At 40.3% G+C, this 22,572-nt stretch overlaps 1 protein-coding gene across 3 annotated transcripts in view; it reads left to right on the plus strand.

Moving 5' to 3' along the window:
• PHLDB2 (pleckstrin homology like domain family B member 2) overlaps positions 1-22,572 on the plus strand; it is a 110,539-nt gene that overhangs the window by 79,185 nt on the left and 8,782 nt on the right. For 2 of the 3 annotated variants that reach the window (XM_042955111.1, XM_042955112.1), the window contains 5 exons: positions 155-254; positions 7,698-7,905; positions 18,853-18,943; positions 19,833-19,979; positions 21,998-22,217. In XM_042955111.1, coding sequence (XP_042811045.1) covers positions 155-254; positions 7,698-7,905; positions 18,853-18,943; positions 19,833-19,979; positions 21,998-22,217 — 766 coding nt within the window. Of the gene's footprint in view, positions 1-154; positions 255-4,173; positions 4,195-7,697; positions 7,906-18,852; positions 18,944-19,832; positions 19,980-21,997; positions 22,218-22,572 lie in introns of all 3 variants that reach the window. The other variant, XM_042955110.1, reaches the window with a different exon arrangement.

The raw sequence follows: 22,572 nt of genomic DNA on the forward strand, positions 1-22,572 counted from the left end.
TTGAGTGTGAATAAATGGGACGCATTCGTTCCTCCTTCCTACTTTCCCTGCCCTCTGCACTTGCATTGGAGCTGTGGAAACAGGGATGAGGCCATGTCCCAAAGGACCATTTGGCCTGCGGTTCACCTGAAGTATTTCCCCCCGGTTCTCACAGGCCCACCTGCCCCTGGGACAGAGCAACAGCTGTGGCAGCGTGCTGCCTCACTCCCTGGCAACGATGACCAAAGACTCAGAATCTCGGAGGATGCTCAGAGGTAAGCACGTTTTGAATCAGACATCATGGCTTTTGTTACGCATCAGAATTTCTCAGGGAGAGCAAGAACAGAGTTGGGGATCGATTAGAAAGGAGGTCAGATCCTCAGTTTCATTCTTTTTTTTTTAATTTTTTTTTACATTTATTTACTTTCGATAGAGAGAGACAGAGCACAAGTGGGGGAGGGGCAGAGAGAGAAGAAGACACAGAATCCTAAGCAGGCTCCAGGCTCTGAGCTGTCAGCACAGAGCCTACCATGGGGCTTGAACTCAACAAACCATGAGATCATGACCTGAGCTCAAGTCGGATGCTTAACCAACTGAGCCACCCAGGTGCCCCCCTCAGTTTCATTCTTAATGAATCTTCTTGGGGGAAGGATGTATATCTCCTTATTGTTGTACTAAAGTAACTTTTTCTATTATACACGTGGCTGGTACCTTTTAAATATACCCACTGTACTTTATAAATTCAATAGAATTCTTAAAACAGGAAGGCCCCTACAGCATTACTACCCTTCCCATTTGGTAGAAAGAGAAGAGACACCACTGAAATCCAGAGAGATCACCAGGGCACTTAACCAAGCCACTTACCTGGTCTGTGGCTAAGCCACGCTGTTGAAACATATGCTCAAGAGTCACTGAGCTAGCACAGTAAATAGAACACTAGTGGCCCTGGACAGAAGTCCCTAAGGCCTTTTAATGTGGTTTGAGCTTTTATTCTATGTGATTGTTAGGTTTCAGGTACACTTTGATTCTCAGCATCTTTTACTTCTTTGTGATAATAGATTGCATTTATAATGAGGTTGTCAAATAGTCTTTGTGGGGCTAGGAAAAATTACAGTAATGCAGTTCCAGAGGTGAGCTTCTCCTTGAGAGGATTAGATGTGCGTTAACAGTCATCTAGGTCAGTAGCTTATCTTGACCCTAACTTTTGAGCAGGCATGGTGCCAGAGACCAAGAACACAAATGAATGACACAGTCAGCCCTGACATGCTTGTAGTCCAGTGAGGAAGAAAGACACATAACAGAGGATGTAAATAAAATATGGTAAATGCAGTGATGGAGGAATGCCCAGGATATAAAGGGGGATGCTGACAGAGTGGTGGGCATTCATGCATTTGTGAGATTGGAACGCTTCCCTCCAAGCAGGCCAGGATTCAGTTCTGACTGTTCAGCCCTTCTGCCGGTGGTACCAGGGGATAATCACTGGTTTCCTGCCAAAGAAAAAAAAAAAAAAAAAGAATATAAAAGAAAAGAAATATATATAAATCGGGGTGCCTGGGTGGCTCAGTCAGTTAAACGTCTTACTCTTGATTTTAGCTCAGGCCATGATTTCACAGTTCATGAGGTCAAGCCCCATGTTGGGCTCTGCGCTGAAAGTGTGGAGCCTATTTGGGATTCTCTCTCCCCTTCCCTCTGCCCCTCCCCTGCACCCACTCTCTGTCTAAATAAATAAGCATTAAAAAAAGAAATGTATATATATATGAATTTCAGTATACATAAAATGTGTGTATGTGTGTAATATATATAGTATATCACTTGGATGAGGTTTTTGAATCATTACTAGAAGTGATTTAAGAGTTAATAGAGTCTGTAGTATTCATAAGAGAGGTTTATAACTCATGAAAGGTTTACAATGTTACCATGTGAGTCGAATGCAATTGATTAAGCTTCTCTTATTTTCTTTACTATAATTTCTTAATAAGCTAAAATATCTCTTATGATTTATAAATAATAAACATAAATGAGTCTTGATATTCTGGCTGTCATTCCTCATTGTTCACTTGTGGGTCAAGTCTATTTTCTGTGAAAGCATTTTCCTGTGGTATTTATAGACTTTTTAAACGTATTTTTCCCACTGGCTGAAGACATCAAAGCTTGGATTGGCCACAATGCCCTATTTTATGTGAAAAGTCTTTTTCTTAAAGAATAAGAAAAACTAGACCTTTATACTAAATGGAGAGATTTGTAAATTCAAGAGGTATTAACATTATTATGTAAGAGGATTCTTAAGAGAATGTGGTGAAACCAAAGGATGTTTGATCTTTCGTTTTCTGATCTCACTTTGCCCATCAAATGATGGAAATCCCCATGCTAGGTTCCTAGAGGAAAACTGACCCAATTCCCTGAGGTCACATTAGGACGTACTCTGCAAAATCCATTGACTTTGACCTATCTTTCTGCTCTGGTTCTTCATCAATGCCCTTCACTTTGGAGCATCTGGGAAGACGGCAGCTTCATTCTTTCCTGCTGCAGCTCTAAAGTGGGGTTCTTCTTGAAGAGTTTCATGTGGTGCTGATGAGAGAGCCTCTGAGGAAGTAGAGAACCATCTTGTATGTGTTGATCAAAGCGGACGTGATGTGTCTTATGAAGCCAGAGGAGGAGGGGACAGGGACTGCAGTTCTTAGAGCCACACTGGAGCATAAAATTGACAGGATTTTCCACGAAGCCCATCCAGGTGGCCCACACAGACCAGGAGGGATGAATCATTATTTCATTTAGAATTGCTTTACTGGTACCTTGTTGCCTTCACTAAAATAGCAAACAAGTAAAATTCCATGGTTTTGAACAAATTGCACCTAACACGTTTTCATTACTCAAATTTAATAGATTTTATCATGGGGGGGGACTTACATAATTAAATTAAATGAACTGTGTTTTTTTGCTGCTTATTCATAATGGATACATCAAGGACAATGGTGTAAGTATAAGCCTTCCTTCGATCAGCACTGTTTTCATAAAACTGACAACCTGAGCCATGCAAACAAAGATCTTTGAGAGCCGAGTTTAGAGCAAAGAGCCCAGGAACTCAACTCTTAAAGTTGTAATGGTTATTGGCTTTTATACAACTTGTGAACTGGTCCTTTGTAAGCTTTAGAATGAATGAAATCTTTGTCCTTTTGTCTTCTGTTAAATGCAGGGAAGTCCAAGAAAGGTAGGACAACCTCCTTGTGTGGTGTTTTTGTTGCCAGCAAATTAGTGAAAGGTCATTGTGGAGTCAGTCATCTTTAAGAAATGATCACACTTGAAACTGTAAAATAGTGGATTTTTAGTCTAATGATCATTCCTTTCACACAGTGGGGGAAAATTGTTGCACATTTGCTAGAAATGCAGCATGAGTACAGCTGCTGGTCACACACAAGCATTGTATTGTGAGGCTCAGAATCGAGATAGAGATAAGAGTAGGCACTGACATGTGTATAGGCTAAGTGTAAAACATGATGTTCCTCCTTTCCAAAGGCCAGGCATAAATAAGACTGGGAGGAGTCTTATTTATACATACATGGGAGGAGGGAAGGATTCAGGATGCTCCTGCTTACTGACTCTGTTTAAGTCTATTTTAGAAGTAAGACCTCATGGTGAGTGAAGACCAGTTTAAATGACTGGTTTGAATAAATATGAGGCTCATTACTGTGGCTACTGGTAGAGATGCAGGATGTCGGAGGACGGAATGCTTATAAAGTGTGATGGACGGTGCTTCCAATAACTGAATGGCAATTTTGTAAACCCTAGCTCTTAAAAACTATTCGTTGCTGTCTGCTTGAGAAAAAGAATTGTCTTATCGTTATGATCTTGTTTTTATTCTCCCTGTTTTCTGGTCGGCAAGTATGTGTGAAAGCTGTTAGTTTCCATTTTTTTTTTTTTCACTAACTGTATGTATGTCTCGTGAGCTTGTTATTTTTTGACTTCTCAAGTCCTTCTCTGTACACTCAGATTTAACCTAGAAATGTGAAAACATCTTGCCTTGTTGATCTGGTGTTGTTATTAACACTGTCAATGACTGCATGTTGGAAGTGTTGTATATTTTTCCTGTCCCCTGTCATCCTTTTTTGATCTTGTCTCTTTCTCCCTTTCTCCATCATTCTCCTTCATCCCTGACTCGTCCTGTACCTTCATCTCCCGGCTGTGGACTATGGTTAGGAAGAATGAATTTCTCAGCAGGTGAGCTATGATAGGCTAACTTGTCAGAAATACTGATTAATTTTATCCTCTTAAACCCAGGTTATAGTTTTAAGTCATCTCATTTTCTATACTAAGCCCAGATAACCATTGAAAATATACAACACACATTGGGAAGATATTGGCAAGACTATATGTCTCACAATGGTTAATTCACAAAGGACTTTCCAGGTCTAACTGGCCAGAATTCATGGATAGGCAATAATAAAAAAATAATAATAAAGTAAAAAAGTAATAATAAGTAAAAATTTAAAAAAATAATAATTAATAATAGTAATAAATGGGCTTTGCACATCTATTCTACTGACTCTCTGAGACAGTGAAGACAGTTGAGTTGGTTTGGGTTCTTTGCATGTGCTATGCTTAGCGATGAGCCTCAGATATCATCAGGTCTTACTTTATAAACCTTATAAACATTCCCTCAAATGGCTATTTCTGTCTAGATAGAAAGAATTTAGAGCATTTACAAGGCCCTTTTTGCTTTTCAGTTGCTATCCCACTGCTGAATGTTACTCTTGCTACATAATTTAAAAACAAAACAAAAAATGAGTAGTCTCAAATATTGGGAAAGTCTCATTTTTCCCAATGCACTTACTCTACCCCATCCCAGACAGTGGATGCATTCCACTTCCTTATTTAGCCACTATAAAGCTGGAATTCACAGATGAGAAAATGAATTGATTCAGTGGCTCTTTAGTTCATGACATCCCTATACTAAATGAGTGAGGATCCTGTGGTGATCAGGACACATGTGTCCCCCTCCCTGTTAAAGCTTGCACCTGTCTTGGGGCTACCTAATGGCAGGAACAGTTCTTCTTGGACATTCTACCAGGGTTTCCTCTGGTCTGCTGCTCTCCTCAAGTGTTTCCTCTATCAGAAATACCTGTACCTTTAAACGGACAGGCCAGAGCCCGAATCCCAACACCAGCTGTTTGGAATCACCCTGGTATAATCCCAGGATCACAGGGACCAGGTCCATGCCCTTATATGTGATTGCAGAGGTAACTTAATTTTTTGAAATTGTTCAGGAGGGAGCAGTTGAATCCAGGTGACTAACCCACTGCGATTAGTAAAGTGTTGCCGGTTGGGAGAAACGGGCCTCTGCATGAGGTAAAACATTTCCACTCACGCTGGATCCACAGGAAACAAAACGCCTGCCCTGGGAAACCTATGCTCATTAGCAGAAGGCTCTTTCACTAAAATTGCAGAGAAAATCTAAGGTACTCACCCTACCACCAGAATGGCGGAAAGTTCTCACAGACACAGAGCCAAACCTCCACAGGTATTGAGGTGATCTGGGGTATTTATGATGTTCACAATCCTTAGCACAGTACACATTGTGACACAGCTGTCCCTTGTGCCCATATCTGAGCAATTTGAATCGTTTTAGTGTACTGTCTATCTCACCTGAAGGTTGTAAATTCATGTTCTTATTTTGTGATACTTTTGGGGGAAAAAAATCATGGGGGATCTGAGGATCAGGACACACAGGGGCTTTAAGAAGAAATATACTCGCCATCTTCTCTGCTTTTCCAAGAAGGTGTTAGTTGCATTATAGGGATTGGCCTTTCCTCATTATGAAAAACCGAAGGGGAAGAGGAAGTTGTGGCACATGTCATTGCCAAGGAGATAAGTCTCATATGTTTTAAGTTACATGGCTGTCTTTTAGGGATTTGTTTTTCATACTAACAGGGAAATGGCTTCCACGTACTCAGTGCCAGTGCAGAAGTTTTCTTTGCCAACAGGCCTTTTTTGAAAGCATAAGGAAAGATACGTGTGTGACTTTTTCAAATAATTTCTGGTGTTTTTTTTTTGTCCCCCTCCTTTTCATAATGAATAACTGGAAACAATTTAAAAGGAGCAATTAGTAATTCCAAAAGTTCAAGTATCAAAGGTAAATATTTGAGTAATAAATTTTTTTTAAAGGCACAAACTCCATGCTTATAAACGTACTGGCTTCATTTCATGCTTTCTGCATTAATCATTACGAATAATGATATTCTATCTAAAGTCTCATGGTGTGCTTTTTTTGTGTTGCATCTTCCCTTGGCCAAGTGATCTGTCGCTTTTACATATGTATTTGTAATTTATAATTACAGCTTATATTAAGGAAACATTTTCCCAGAAATGCCATAATCTGAACTAACATATTTTCACTTAGATATCTAAAACCACTCCAAACTGTTTGGCATGCAAACTGTCTGTGGAACTAAAATCATTTTACAGAAACTTTTGGTGGATGATGCTTTACTAAAGCCCTCCTGGTTGTGGCTCTGCTTTTCAATGGAAATGTTCAACTGATAGCTGAGGAAGCTGTTTGGAATCACTGCCCTTCTTTCACCCTCTGGCTGCTTTTTTGACTATTTCATTACCAATTGAGAGCCTCACTGAAGGTTGGTAGAGTGCAAGGAAAGAGGTGAAATTCAAATGGTCGAGTTGTAAACGCTCAATAGGTCCGGTAGTAAATTTGATGAGAGAGAAAGAGATCGCAAACCACTGCTGGCTAGAGAAATGTCTTTTTCATAAATCGAGGGATTGGCTGATCATTATGATCCCTGGTTCCTACATATATATGGTAAAGAGAGAATTGAAAGGAAAAATAATTCAGTTTGCATTGCCCAAAAGCTCCCACCAGAGAGCAAGCCATAGCAATAAGTCAAAGTAAAGCCAATACCTAAGACACCAGCTGACCAAGTACCAGGGTAAAGATGAAGCCTCTTACTGATGGCACTTTTGCTGCTATTGATCTAAGTGCGACGGTTTTGTATGGTTGGTACCACCAACTAGCTTGGGCTGACATTTCCGGTGGAAGAAGAAGAGAGCTCTGCCTACGGTAATTAGGAAAAGCACAACCATTTAGGAGGGCCGTTCACTGCAAAGTTTTTAAACAATTGGCAGACCAGAGAAATTGAAAAACGAAGAATGAGAAACGGACACGGTTTGGATTTTTACCAGATTAAAAGTGTTTGTGGCAATATGAGTGAGACCCAAGACTCTTACATCCTGCGCCTAGATGATCCACCTGCTGTTTTATGACCTTATCGAGTCCTCAGACTGGAATACTGCTGAGCAAGTGACTGCCCTAAGACCCTGCTGTTGCTTGCCACCGGGAGTTCTCTTGCTTTACTTGAGCCCAGCTATTTTTAGAAGATACAGGGCCTTTGACTGTGTTTCCATTTTTTTTGTTTTTCCCTTTTTTGTTTTTGTGTGTGCTGATGAATTCTTCTCAGTTGCGCTGAGATGTGGGAATGGCAAAGGGAAATGTGAGGTGATCCCCTGACCAAAAAGATCGCTTCCAAGACCACTTCTCTGAAACTCTTGCTTGCACTGAGCATGATGTTGTGTCTTTGATCTTCTTGGCTTCGAAACAAATTAGACCAAGGCCCAAGTTTCACAGGCAGATGTTTTGGGCTGCTGGTTTGACTCTCAGAAGATCTAAGGCTGAAAAATGAGGCATACTAACATATTTATGGCTCTTCCCTCAGGGTATAATCACCAACAGATGAGTGAAGGACAAAGGCAGAAATCTTCTGAATTTTACAACCGCACGGCATCTGAATCAAATGTCTACTTGAACAGTTTCCACTATCCCGATCACAGCTATAAGGACCAGGCCTTTGATACTTTGAGCCTAGACAGCTCTGATAGCATGGAGACCAGCATCTCTGCCTGCTCACCTGACAATATCTCTAGGTAAGATATATTCACGGCTAAGGTTTCCAGTTTATAAAAGGACCTGCTGGTCTCAAAAAATAAAGCCATTCGCTTGGGGGTAATGTATATGCACCAGCCCACATTTCTGAGACATACAGAGTCCACGGTGAGGAGGAGGGCTGAGTGTCATGGCAGCCTTTGAAAGTAGTTTCCTTGTATCCTGTGTGACTTAGCCAGTCAGACACCATATAAGCCATTTTTCTCCTTTGCTTTATGTCTTTACATTTGAGTTCACATGTATTCCGTGCTTCAACATTGATTTGCCTCTGTTGGTTGACTCCGACCTTCATTAGGACTCCTTTTGATTGAATAAAGAAATAATTTCCAACAGTATAGTAAGACTGTTGAAGGATTGCTTACACTTATGTTTCATTAAAAGGAAGGCTTTAGCTCTTCCACATATTAGAATTTTTGTAAGGGTTTAACTATTCACATTTGTGTTCATACTTTGAGGCAAAGTATGGTCTTAAGGAATTATGGCTAACGGCACATCTAAAATATAGATCTGGTCATGGTACTCTGCCCCTTCAAGAGCTGTGATGATGCCCTACTACCTTTTGAGAAAAGTCATACCCTTGAACCTGCATTCTACATCCAACTCAACTTCCCATTCACCCTCTCCTCCTGATACACCTCACAGAGCTTCTTAATACTCAAATCTCTGAGCCTTTGACCATATTAGTCCTGGGCCTGGAATCAAATAGTTTGTTCATTCATCCATTTACAGGCTCCTTCATTCCACAAATACTTATAGAGTGCTCTAGAGTCAACAGTGGGCTGGACTTGGCTCATACTAGCTGGCAAGTGCCACGTGTGCGTCTTTCCCCCTCCGAGTGATCAGTGATGTCATGTTGGTAGTTTGAAATTGCCCATGGGGGGAGCATGTACTCCACATAAATTGATATTTGCCATGTATCAGGGTTTTATTTCCCTCCAGAGAACGGGTTTACCAGCACAACACTGACTACGGTCAAATTAATCCTTCCTTTTTTGTATTCACTCAACCTATATATACTTACTGAGCACCGGTAGTGTCTGTCATAGCAAAACATCTTTATCATCTCCAACCCCCTCTCCTATCTGAGCCTGAGGAATTTTCCTCATCCTTCAGGCTTAAGCCTAAGTTGGAAACTCATGAAGATTTCTTCCTTTAGGGCCTTTTTCTTCTATGTTTCTATTGCGCTTGATGCTTTTTTCTATTATATCCCTGATCACATTGTGGTATGAAATTTTTCCTTTGGTAATTAATTGGTGAATTCCTCAATGGCAAGGAGGATGTCTAATTACCTTTCGGTTTCTCCACCCAGCAGAGATCTTAGCAGATAGCAGGTATTCAGTAAGTGTTGGCTGAGTAAATACCTCAGGATATAGTGAAATGGACATATTTTCAATTTTGGTATTTTTCTGTGTTTGATCTATTTTAATTGGCTGAGAACCATTATGATTTCAACCTAAGAAACAAGCCAATATTCAGTAAATGTTAACTGAGCACTTGTGTGTCCTAAATGTAAATGTCTGGCTGGATAATTAATTGCCATCAACAGACTTCCATATATTGGAATGAAGCCACAGGTGGGAGCAGGAACTTCCTTCCGCTTGTGCTCTATGGCTTTGACCAGACAACTGATTGTCCTACTTGAAACAGATCACACAATGCTCTTGGTGCTGATTTGCTTCTGGTGTGCAAAATGGAGGGGTTGTTTCTTGAATACAAGATGATGGTAAATTTTAAAACATCTTAATGGAGGGGCGCCTGGGTGGCTCAGTCAGTTAAGCATCCAACTTCAGTTTAGGTCATGATCTCACGGTTCATGAGTTCTAGCCCCACGTCGGGCTTTATGCCGATAGCTCAGAGCCTGGAGCCTGCTTCGGATTCTGTGTCTCCCTCTCCCTCTGCGCCTCCTCTGCTCATGCTCTGTCTCTCTCAAAGAAAATAATAAACGTTAAAAAAAAACCCACATTTTAATAGAAAATTACCATCATGTAAATAAAATTTATTTCATTGCAAAGGTTCAAATAATCTGCTCTCCCTCTACCTAAAATTAAAAAAAAAAAAAATGACAGAGACAGAGGGAAAGTAATATCGGCAAGGTCTACTCAGCTTTAGGTTTTTTTGTATTTCATAAATGAAAAGAATATGAGACCCTTTATTGGGGCGCCTGGGTGGCTCAGTTGGTTAAGCATCCAACTTCGCTCAGGTCATGATCTCACGGTTCGTGGGTTCGAGCCTCATGTCGGGCTCTGTGCTGACAGCTTGGATCTTGGAGCCTGGCTTTGGATTCTGTGTCTCCCTCTTTCTCTGCCCCTCACCCACTCACACTCTGTCTCTTTCTCTCTCTCAAAAATAAATAAACATTAAAAAAATTAAAAAAAAAAAAAAAAAAGAATATGAGAGACCCAACTATAGGTAGCCATTATAGCAGGAAATTTTAGGGGTGGGGGGAAAACGAGAAAAGGACAGATGCTACATTCTGCGGTAAAGAACAGTGAATTTTAATTTTGGCATTAATGGGTAGAGTATTAATATTACTGGATATATCCTGCCAGAGAAAGAAAGGAGTCTCTGGGGGAAAACACTAACGCAACGATGAGAATCATATTGCTGCTTGTCACATGGAAATGACCTCAATTGAAGGAGGAGATTATGTAATGATAAAAAATAGGATTTTTTTCTTTTTTGCTGCCATTATGATGTCAGGTTAGAGGGCTGAGTGTTTTACATTATTCAATATTAAAAGATGCAATATCTCACTTTTTAAAAAGTTCAGTATGACTGCTTGGGGGGCAGACATTGAGTATGGGGAAGGGCTTGTCTGGGCCATGCCGGTAGGTGCTGGGAGCTGATGTTTTCAGAACAGAAAGCCTTGAATTTTGAGTAATTATTCGTAAATGACAGTCAACTGACCAGTCAGATGTGGTGCTTTTGAATAACAAGACACAAACAAAAGTCGGCAGCCCACCAACCATCATGCCATAAGGGCAAGAGGAATAAAAGTGGGCATTAAAAGCAAGAACACAGATGGGTCGCCTGGGTGGCTCAGTCGCTTAAGCGTCCAACTTCGGCTCAGATCATGATCTCGTGGTTTGTGAGTTCAAGCCCTGTGTCAGGCTCTGTGCCGACAGCTCAGAGCCTGGAGCCTGCTTCAGATTCTGTGTCCCCTTCTCTCTCCACCCCTCCCCAGCTCACACTGTGTCTCTCTTTCTCAAAAATAAATAAACATTAAAAAAATTTTTTTTTTTTTTAAAAAGCAAGAACACAGAATGTAGGATGCAGGCTCCCAGTGTCAGAGTGACTCCCATTCTGTGGCACTTTGTACTTAGTCGTTATTTTGAAAACATCAGACTGTCCTCCCCTCTTCACAAATAATTGTGAAGTTTTCATGTCAATATTTCCTTCATGAACTCTTGATAGTTTGATCTTTTATTTTTCTATTCGTGAGCCGTCTTTTGTAAAGAAATACACTCTATGCGGTTTCCTGTCTTGGCGTTTTCTACTCCCCACCTCATCCTCCCCTCCCAAAATTGAAGTGAATATTCATCCCTTCAAATTACCACTCCTCATGTCTCATATTTATTTTTTTATTATTTTTTTAAAATATGAAATGTATTGTCAAATTGGTTCCCATACAACACCCAGTGCTCATCCCAACAGGTACCCTCCTCAATGCCCATCACCCACCCTCCCCCCCTCCCACTCACCATCAACCCTCAGTTTATTCTCAGTTTTTGAGAATCTCTTATGTTTTGGCTCCCTCCCTAACTTTTTTTTTTCCCTTCCCCTCGCCCATGGTCTTCTGTTAAGTTTCTCAGGATCCACATAAGAGTGAAAACATATGGTATCTGTCTTTCTCTGTATAACTTATTTCACTTAGCATAACACTCTCCAGTTCCATCCACGTTGCTACAAAAGGCCATATTTCATTCTTTCTCATTGCCACATCGTATTCCATTGTGTATGGTAAACAACAGTCGTGCATCAGCGGGTACAGGAAATTACCCAAAAAGGAACCACTTCGATTCTAAGTACCAAGCATTACACGTTCAGCTCTGGACACTTAACACAGTGACAGGCAAAAATTTAATTTATTTTTATTTGCTCACCCAGTTGCTTTTTACTAAAATGGCTTCCAAAGGTAGAGAATGAGCATGGTTCCCCTAACTATGCCAAATGAGGAGGACAGCATCACCGTAGAGCATTCCTGGCAGGGGGTTATTCGTGGCCATGATTATCTTCCATTCTTACTTCACGTAGACCTGACTCAGTGGTAATACCAATCACAGATAACCAATCACCATGGTCAGAAATTACTAATAGTATTTATTCCATATGACTGTCTGATCCTTTGAACGTCAAAAAAAAAAAAAAAAAAATGAAGCCCAAGTGGAAGATACTTGTAAAAGGTCTAGTGTAAAAAAGAAAGAGAGAAACAAACATTTTTCTTCTGTACCACCATCTACTTTAAAAAGTTCATGCTACCCTAAGATAAGCTTGTATCCACTATTATAATGGAAAATAATATGATAAACATCAGGCAAATGGGTAATAAGAAACTAATGTTTGGAATGTATATTACGACACCACATCCTTAATGAGAACTTTTTGAGGTTAGATAGAGAAAGAAAAGACTAAAACATTTTCCCTTTGTGTGATTTTTAAGTTATGTATGAAAATCCCCTAAAATGATATGTATATTAAAGAGGTAATTCCATGCTGAAATTCTAGTGACATAAACCTGGTCTTGTGGTTTATTATGTCACAAAAAGCCATTTGTAGAATTATAGAACTACTCAGAGTTGTGGGTACACTGGCCTTTCCCTTTTTGTTGAGACATCATTTTTGTGTCTGCCAGAGAGTTACTTGAGTCACATAATGTTTTTGCTTTTTCAGCATCATTACTTACACCATAAACAAACAAAAAGCTAAGAAAACAGGTCTTGGGTCATAGAAAACAGCAGCTGAGAGTCAATTCTGCATAAAACCTCTACTCTGCTAAAATTACTGACTTGGCTTATACCATGCAGATCCCTGCATACCGCCTGCAATGATATGTTATTATCACAATTGCTATTACTAATTTCCTAAGCCCTGACCTTGTGCTCATACTTGGAGAAAATGTTGAGGAACTTGATCCCTCATTATGGCTTAAATACCAGCAGTGTGCATGGGTGGTGGGGAGCAAGACTGAGTATGGGGTTGAGGGCAATCCACGGCTGAACTTGGCTTTAAGGGATGCTTTCATCCAAATTCCGCATGCTTCTAATTTCTTCAGTTTAGGCAAAGGTTGGTATTCTGCTTTCTTCCCCAGTATGTCAACACCCAGTGTATGCATTTTATTCTCGGGAGTTCTTTCAGAAGAGATCCAGACAACCAAAGTGATCGCAGGGGAGGGCAGCCATGTGTCAAAGGGACTGGATATGTCAAACCATGTGAACGATGGTCAGGAGGGGTTAGAGGGCTTGTGTTCTTGTAATATTCAAGGAGCTACTGACTAGAGAAAAATTAGACCCCTTATAAGGAGTAATAATTTGCTTAAGCTGAAAAAGTACTTGAGAAGATTCATTGAAAATAAATAATCTAGTTCTTCACTTAGTGGTAGTGTTAGTGCACTGACAGCAGTCCTGGAAAAGTTTTGTGTGTCTTTATGGAGAATTTTGTTTTGCTTCCGTTGGTTTTGTTTCGGTCTGGTTTTGTTTACTTATTTCTTGTATGACATCGTTCTTAGCTTTTCTCTCTTCCTTTTTTGTTTTTGCCTTTGCCTATGAATGACTATTCTGAAAAGCACCAAAACCCCCAAATATGCTATTTGGATGCTTTTCCCCTTGATGGAAGCTTTTTTTTTTTTCTTTATGTATATGGTTTTTGCCAAAGTCGGTCGGTAAAAAGAGGTCTTCAGTTGATAAAATAGAACGTTACTAAGTGGGAAAGGCAGTCAAAACTAGTCATCTGTATACCATTAATGGCCCAATGACTCATATCACCAGCATCCTTACAGCATTGACATCGAAATTTATGCCTGCCTTTTAAGGAAGGTCCGAAGTTGAGGCAATGGCAGGACACATTGCTCCTCTTGTAACTTTGAGAGGCTTGCGAAAGCAAAGATGAGTGTTGTGCTATAGGTAATGCAGGATAAAGCTTATCTCCAGTGACTTCAGACTCTCCTCCTATATGGCAGGTGCTACACCAGATGGCATTTCATTTGCTGACATTTGGGTATACCATGGATGCCATGGTATTGACAAGCCTAGACTTCTCCCTACATTCCTGTTGTAGTGGCCTTTGCTTGTCACTCTAGGTGCAATCCCCATGGGACATAAAAGCAAAACTGGTGATGACATGGTAGGACACAGCAGAGAAGTTTTGCTGAATAAAAATGGTTTACACGTCAAGGAAATACTAAACTCAAGAATAGTTGAAGTAGAACCACAGAGAACAAGTAGGTACTCATGGATACAAATTATTTTTTAAACAAAATAACCAAAGTAGCTTTAAAAGTATAAAAGGAGAGGGGCGCCTGGGTGGCTCAGTCGGTTAAGCCGCCGACTTCAGCTCAGGTCATGATCTCGCGGTCCGTGAGTTCAAGCCCCGCGTCGGGCTCTGTGCTGACAGCTCAGAGCCTGGAGCCTGTTTCAGATTCTGTGTCTCCCTCTCTCTGACCCTCCCCTGTTCATGCTCTGTCTCTCTCTGTCTCAAAAATAAATAAACGTTTAAAAAAAAATTTTTTTTTAAAGTATAAAAGGAGAGCTTAAAAAAAAATAGGTGACTGTAGGTGCCTAAAAGTTATGAAGACAGGAAGTGGTAAATGTTAACATGTACTTTCTGTCAAACGTTTTCAGAAAATTGAGTTTCTTTGGAGCGGAAGTTAAGACATTTATGGAATATTGCCAAATAGGCAGATTTAAATATAATTGGCAGAAAATAATTATAAATATTTATATATTTTTTATATATATAATATATATATTATTTATATATATATAATATTTATATATATTATTTATTTATTATATAATTATGTATATATATTATATATATATTATTTATATATATATTTAAATATATATATATATTTATATATATGCCTGAAAAAATTCTAAAATAAGAATGAACAGAAATATTTAAAGACAGGTAATTGTTTTAAAACTTGCCCCCAGGATATGCCCAAATTACAGATACATGAAAAACCATGGGCTGAAAATATTTGTTTCTAACCGAGTTATTTCCAACCAATTCATGTGGATAGGTTTCATGTAGCTCAAGGTCATACTTAGGCCAGTAATTGGAAGCTTTAGAAAGACAGATTTTGATTCAACTTAAGTATCAACATTCTAAGAATGTTGTCCGGTCGATGAAGAAATGGATACAATAAGTTTTCTGTATCTAACAATGTTCAGGCACAAGCTGGACGAAAAGTGAGTATGTTGTAGAAAGAACTATAGGGTAGATGGAGGTTAGACTCTTGGTGAGGGCTTTTTTGGTTTTGTTTAATTGATGAGTTTTTGAGACCTGAGACATAGTGAACAAATTATTTATTTCCAAATAAACTGGAGACATAAGACCTATATATCTGATGTCACAGAGAACACGATAGAATATAAACATGATTTTGTGCTGTTCTAGGGCCTGATGTTTGTCCGGGGCTTTCTCAGTTGAGCTGACAAAGTGTGCCCCTTTAACGTCTGTGAGGTTGACTATTCTTAATAAGGAGGAATACAAATTCTTGCACAAAAATTTAAAGATTTTTTGGGGCGCCTGGGTGGCTCAGTCGGTTAAGCGTCCCAACTTCAGCTCAGGTCATGATCTCACAGTCCATGAGTTCAAGCCCCGCATCAGGCTCTGTGCTGCCAGCTCAGAGCCTGGAGACTGCTTCAGATTCTGTGTCTCCTTCTCTCTCTGCCCGCCCCCCCGCCCCCCGCCCTCAGCTGTGCTCTGTCTCTCTCTATCTCTCAAAAATAAATAAACATTTAAAAAAAATTTTTTTTCTTTAATCCTTGCTGGTTGAAGAGAATAGAATTTACCCTTTTGTACCTCTCCCAACAGTTCATGGAAATAATGAGGAAAAATTGCCATGTTTTTGTCCTTGTCAGGAGAACACTCCTGGCTAAAAATGGGCCCAAAGTAACCCTGCAAAGTACAGAGATTAGTTAACTTCTAAGGATACAGCATTCCTAAGGATGTCCCTTTCCTGGATGAATGCATTTTGTAATAGGGCCGGAAATACTGATTTTTTTTTTCTAAAAGATAATTTTTTAGAGCAGTTTTTGGTTCACAGCAAAACTGAGCGGAAGATACAGAGATCCCTGTCCCTGCATGTACATAGCCTCCCCCATTATCAACATTCCCCATCAGAGTGGTACATTTATTACAGTTAATGAACCTATGTTGAGGGGCGCCTGGGTGGTTTTGGTGAGGCATCCAACTTCAGCTCAGGTCAGATCTCACAGTTTGTGGGTTCAAACCCCACGTCGAACTCTGTGCTGACAGCTCAGAGCCTGGAGCCTGCTTCGGATTCTGTGCCTCCCTCTCTCTCTTCCCCTCCCCCACTCATACTCTGTGTCTCTTTCTCTATCAAAAATAAATAAACATTAAAAAAAATTTTCTCATGAACCTATGTTGACACATCATTGTCACCCAGGGTCCATAGCTTACAACAGGGTTCACCTTTGATGTTGTGCATTCTGTGGATTTGAACAAATGTATAATGTCACATATGCATCATTAATTACAGTGTCATACAGAGGGCTTTCATTGCCCTAAAAATCCTCTGTGCTCTGCATTTTCATCCTTCCCTCCCTCCCACCCGCCACTTCAAACCGCTGGCCACCACTAAACTAATCTTTTTACCGTCTCCATGGTTTTGCCTTTTCCAGAACGTCATATAGTTGGAGTCATACAGGGTGTAGCCTTTTCAGATTGGCTTCTTTCGCTTAAATATGCATTTAAGTTTCCTCCATGTCTCTTCATGACTTGATAGCTCATTTCTTTTTAGAGCTGAATAATATTCCATTTTCTGGAAGTGCTGCCATTTAGTTATTCATTTACCTACTGAAGGTTATCTTGGTCGCTTCCAAATTTTGGCAATTATGAATAAAGCTGCTATAGAGCTGCTATTACTGACTTTAAGATAAACTGTATGTATGACGTTGCTGTGGTCATTGATCTCTAGAAAGGAATTTAGCCCTATGCTTGAAACAACCTAGATTTGAGTTGATCAACAATATAATTTGGGGAGATATACTAAAAATTATCCTTTTCATTTTCATATGAATTTAACTTTTTAATATTTATTTATTTTTGAGAAAGAGAGAGAGAGAGACAGAGTGCGAGCTGAGAGGGGTGGAGAGAGGAGAGGGAGACACAGAATGTAAAGCAGGTTCCAGGCTCTGAGCTGTCAGCAGAGCCCGATGCGGGGCTCGAACCCACGAACCGCGAGATCATGACCTGAGCTGAAGGTGGATGCTCAACCGACCGAGCCACCCAGGTGCCCCTTATTTTCATATGAATTCGTTTTTATATAAATGCATCTGACATGAATCCCTACTATGTGCCAGTCTCTATGCTATGGAAGATACAGGCACAAAAGCATCTCTGTCACCAAGAGAGTCTAGAAAAGAAGACCTATATTCAATGGCTATACAAGGATACATGCATAGGAAATAACACTGGTTCTCTATGGCTGGAATATCAGAGTAAATAAGTTTTGACCTAGGTCATGCCCTTGTTTCCAGAACACTCAAATAAAACGTCAGTAAGAGAAAAATAACATTTTTTGGTTTGCGTTAAACATTTCCAAGTTCTTCTATTTCTCTTTTAGTTACTTACCCTAACTGTTCTTGCAGCTTTTACTCCTTAAGGTTTTTGCCTTCACTTGTTTGCATGATGTCTTTCTCGGGATGCATTTCTTATAAATTCTCCGATTAAAAAAAAAAAGATGCATTTCTTTTGAAGCTCTTGAATCTTTTCATAGCGTTTCCTCATTGGTATATGGTGGATGAGTATTGGGTATCATTGACAAAACTAGCCACCCACCACCCTTCTGTTGCACCTACAAGAAAGGTCTTTTTTTAATTGGCATCGTCCTGTAAGAATAAAATGTCGGGGCACCTGGGTGGCTCAGTCCGTTAAGCGTCTGACTTGGGCTCAGGTCACGATCTCACGGTTTGTGAGTTCCAGCTCCACATCAGGCTCTGTGTTGTCGGCATGGAGCTTGCTTTGGATCCTCTGTCCCCCTCTCTCTGCCCCTCCACCCTCCCTCAAAAATAAACATTAAAAAAAGAAGAAATAAAATGTCACAAGTATGTATTTTTTTAGTAATCTCTACACCCGATGTGGAGCTTGAACCCATGACCCCGAGATCAAGAATCACACACTCTTCTAACTGAGACAGCCAGGTGCCCTCTAAAATGTCCACGTGTATAGAGGCACAGCAAAAAAGCGCTGAGAACACATATTTCCAAACCAAATAAAGTGTCTTCAAACCTTAGGTATCATCTGCATAGAACTCTGTAGATAGTCTTATTGGTCTGGTATCTCTGAACGTTTAAATTAAAAAGAAGGCCTCCCACAGTCCATTAATTTTTAGACCTTGGAAAAAGTATTTTGAGAACACACTTTGTAAGATTTAGTTTGCGTTTATTTATTTATGAGTAAAGCACTCTACTTTAGTATTATTTTCCTTGCCTATATTTTGTCTCCTAAACTGAGATAAGCCAATGTCACCTACAGTTTTCAGACCTGAACTGAGTTTCCTTTTCAGGCCAATGACTCTCCTAAGTAACATCCTTTAAATTACATTGGATTGCATCGTTCACCATCCTGGAACCTGTGAGCGGGTGTGCGTGTGCACATCTGCGTGGGTACTTAAAGAGACATCCCTCCCAAACAATATTCTTGAAAGGGTATTTTGTGTTCTGCTGTGTTCTATTCAGTGCCAGCACTTCAAATATTGCCAGAATAGAAGAAATGGAGAGACTTTTGAAGCAGGCGCATGCGGAGAAGACTCGGCTGCTTGAATCCAGGGTAGGTACAAAATCTTTCCACCAGAGGTCAATGAGCTCATGGTTCAAGCTGTCCTGCACCTGAAAGGAAACCGTCCTTGGGCCTTATTAACCAGTATAATCTTGGAGTCGTCACTCAACCTTTTTGGTCTCATTTTTGTTACCTGAAAAGTAAGGGTGTTAGGACTTGGCCTCCTGACCACACTACAATATTTTGTAATTTAAAATAGGTATAGTGTCAACGTAGACCGAAATGAATGCTTTGTATTGAATTTTCCCTTTGATGGCCACTGTGGTTGCCTGCCAAAGAACAAGGAGGAATGTCATGTCTTTATGTTTTCTCTCTTCCTTGCCAGTTTGTGTGAACTGTGCTATTGTAATATTTAAAATCCCACATTATTGTGACTGCATTTCAAGCCAGAATCTGAACTTCCTTAGGAATCCCCCTAAATGCCTTTGCATCCTGCTTTAAAGGGCCCCTCCTTTCCTCTTCCGACTTCCCCGTGGGCTTCCTCTGCTACCTCCAGCCAGGAAGCCGCGAAGCAACAAAGAAACCAGAGGGACCGATGGCCTTCAGTTAGAAGATGGCCACTGAAAGGAGGGCTCAAGGTCATGACTAGTGTTGGGTGACCAGTTTGATCCTTTGTTTTAAAAATGCGAGGGTTGTAGTCACCAGCATGAAATGACTGAGTTCCACAGCTGGATGTTCACTTAATATTCAGTTGTTAACTAAATGTCATGGTTGCCTTTCTGCGTGGGATGATTTTAAAAACTATGTGAGGGGTGATTCTAGTCTAGAGCCCAGGCTATAAAGCCAACAATTGTCTAGGGAGAATTTTCTTTTCCATTAGTTGGAATCATCCAAGTATAACCAGTATATCTTAAAATTTGTTCGGAATAATGATATTTAGGAACGGGAAATGGAAGCCAAGAAACGAGCTCTGGAAGAAGAAAAACGACGCCGAGAACTCCTGGAAAAACGATTGCAGGAAGAAACTAGCCAGCGGCAGAAGTTAATTGAAAAGGAAGTAAAAATAAGGGAGAAACAAAGGGCACAGGTTGGTCGGTCAGTCTGGATGGATTAGAATAGGTTGCCCCCTGCTGGTCATTGTTTAGAAGACAGTCATGCTGTGCCAGGATGGCTTTCTTGTCACTGTGCTCAGCAGCCCTTCTTGACATGTAACTGCCGGGACAGAAACAAACAAACAAACAAACAAACAAACAAACAAAATATATGCTTATCTCAAAACTCATTGAGGGGCACCTGGGTGGTGCAGTTGGTTAAGTGTCCCATTTCGGCTCAGGTCATGATCTCATGGTTTGAGAGTTTGAGCCCCACATTGGGCTCTCAGAGCCTGCTTTGTTTGGATCCTCTGTCTCCCTCTCTCTCTTCCCCTCCCCCCCCCCTTTCTCTCTCATGCGTGGTGTCTCTCAAAAATAAGTAAACATTTTAAAAAAACTCATTGAGACCTACTACTCAAATGATACTTTGGTCACGCATAGAACAATTCGGCGGGAGAGGCAGTTTTTCTTCTGCCCATTTTTGGGAGTATATTTAAAAGGACCATGTTTTTCCAAGCAGCTTTGAAAAATGCAGCCAGATACTGAAAACAAATACAACACCCAAACTAAAACCTTTGGCTGAGGAAGAGAAAAGCTTCTATGAAGCCATTTTTGGAAGCAAATACTCCAGAACAAAATAATTTTACCAACCCAATTTCTTGGTAGTTTTTTTTCCTAACCACTGTATTGTCACACATATCCCCTTTGCTACAGCCGTGCACACATGTGTGCAAGGTTACTGAGCTCCAGCAAAACTCAGGAAAATCACCCATTTCCTTTCACTTCCTATCCCGCTTATCATAGAGTTTGAATCTTTGCAAGTAAAAAGCTGCTTATATAATGTAGGTCGGCTGAGGAGCTAAAATAAAATCTTGTGAAGTGCCAATTATTCCAAGTTCAAACCCATTTTACCAAGTTTTACTAGACTTCATAAAAGGTACCGTTCCTCTTAGTCTTCATAGTTGCTGGCAGTTTGGTAGCATGGCAGTGAGAGACCCATCTTGGAGACTCTGTGTGCTTTTGAGGTATCAGTAAGTCTCTGGCATCTGTCTAAAGCCAAAGTACCACAGACTCAAAGGCAAAATATTGCAGGAAAAATTCAAAGTAAAACTTGTTCATTTTATTTCATTATGCCTATCCTTTGCCAAATTATGATTCGCGGTGAAGGTCATCCCTGGCTATTTGGTATTCGAAGCCAATCCAAAAAAGTACAATTCTCTATTTGAATCCTAATTATAAGGTTTTCCTCCAAGTATATATGTAGGTCATTTTCCCCAGGGCAGAGGGATGGGGTTATTAACAGAATAAAGTCAAACGCCATTTTGGAAACGTGACCCGTGGTGATACGTGCTTCCTAGATTAGATGAACTTCTCTACTCCAGCCATAGTAAAATAAAAGACATCCACATACATCTTTTCCATATCTGCTCATTGGATAGCTCATTGAGTATGGCTTTGATTCCACATCTCACCTTATTTTAGCTTCACTTCTCAAAACACACATCTCTGCCTTCAGTTTCTACCAGAGGGTGTGTATCAGCCAACATGTATAGCTTTAGGGGATCTCGCAGGGCCGGGGGGAGGGGGGGGCGGTATACTTACTAAATACTGTTCACCAGTCATATCATGTCTGAGATTATTTAAGAACTAATGTTAGGGGTGGTGATAGGGAGAGGCCCAGGGAACTTCGTGCTTCATTTCCCTGTGTTTTGAAGGGCGATATGCCTCTTGTAAAACTAAGGTTAATGACGTTTTTCCATTTTCTCATCTGCCCTTCTCAAGGAGTAGAACCTGTCCACCTGAGTTTATCCCTCCCCCTCCCCCGCATATTGTAGCATCCTTCTGAAAACGCTATGCATTTTTTAAACTCCAAAGAATAATGTTTATCTTCAGTTCTCATAATCACATAAACATTTGAATGCTTAGGCTTTCCAGTTCATGTCCACTCAAATAACTGTGACCTTAAACGAAATAAGTACTTAGCTATATATGACACGGGGTTGTGCTTTTCCAGGCCCGACCTTTGACACGCTATCTGCCCGTCCGGAAGGAAGACTTTGATTTGCGAAGCCACGTAGAGACTGCAGGCCACAATATCGATACCTGTTATCATGTATCGATCACAGAGAAGACCTGCCGAGGATTCCTTATCAAAATGGGTGGAAAAATTAAAACTTGGAAAAAACGATGGTTTGTGTTTGATCGGAACAAGCGCACATTCTCTTATTATGCAGGTGAGTGATAAAAAACTCTTAAGTGATATATTCAAATCAGGAACTCTCTGCTAAAGAGCAAAGGTAATAAAAGTCAGTATAAATAGGTTGATTGGTAACTAATAGAATTAAGGGTGATATTAGCTTTGTAGGTCTATATTATTTTATATTAGGGTTGTATAGTCCCATGATATGTATGATTTCCTCCCTAGAAATAAAAATTTGGGGCACCTGAGTGGCTTAGTCAGTTGGGCATCCATCCGACTTTGGCGTGGATCATGATTTCAAGGTTCAAGGGTTCGAGCCCTGCATTGGGCTCTGTGCTGATAGCTCAGAGCCTGGAGCCTGCTTTGGATTCTCTCTCTCTGCTTCTCTC

The sequence above is a fragment of the Panthera leo genome, chromosome C2 (genome assembly GCF_018350215.1).
Source record: "Panthera leo isolate Ple1 chromosome C2, P.leo_Ple1_pat1.1, whole genome shotgun sequence".
NCBI lineage: Eukaryota > Metazoa > Chordata > Mammalia > Carnivora > Felidae > Panthera > Panthera leo.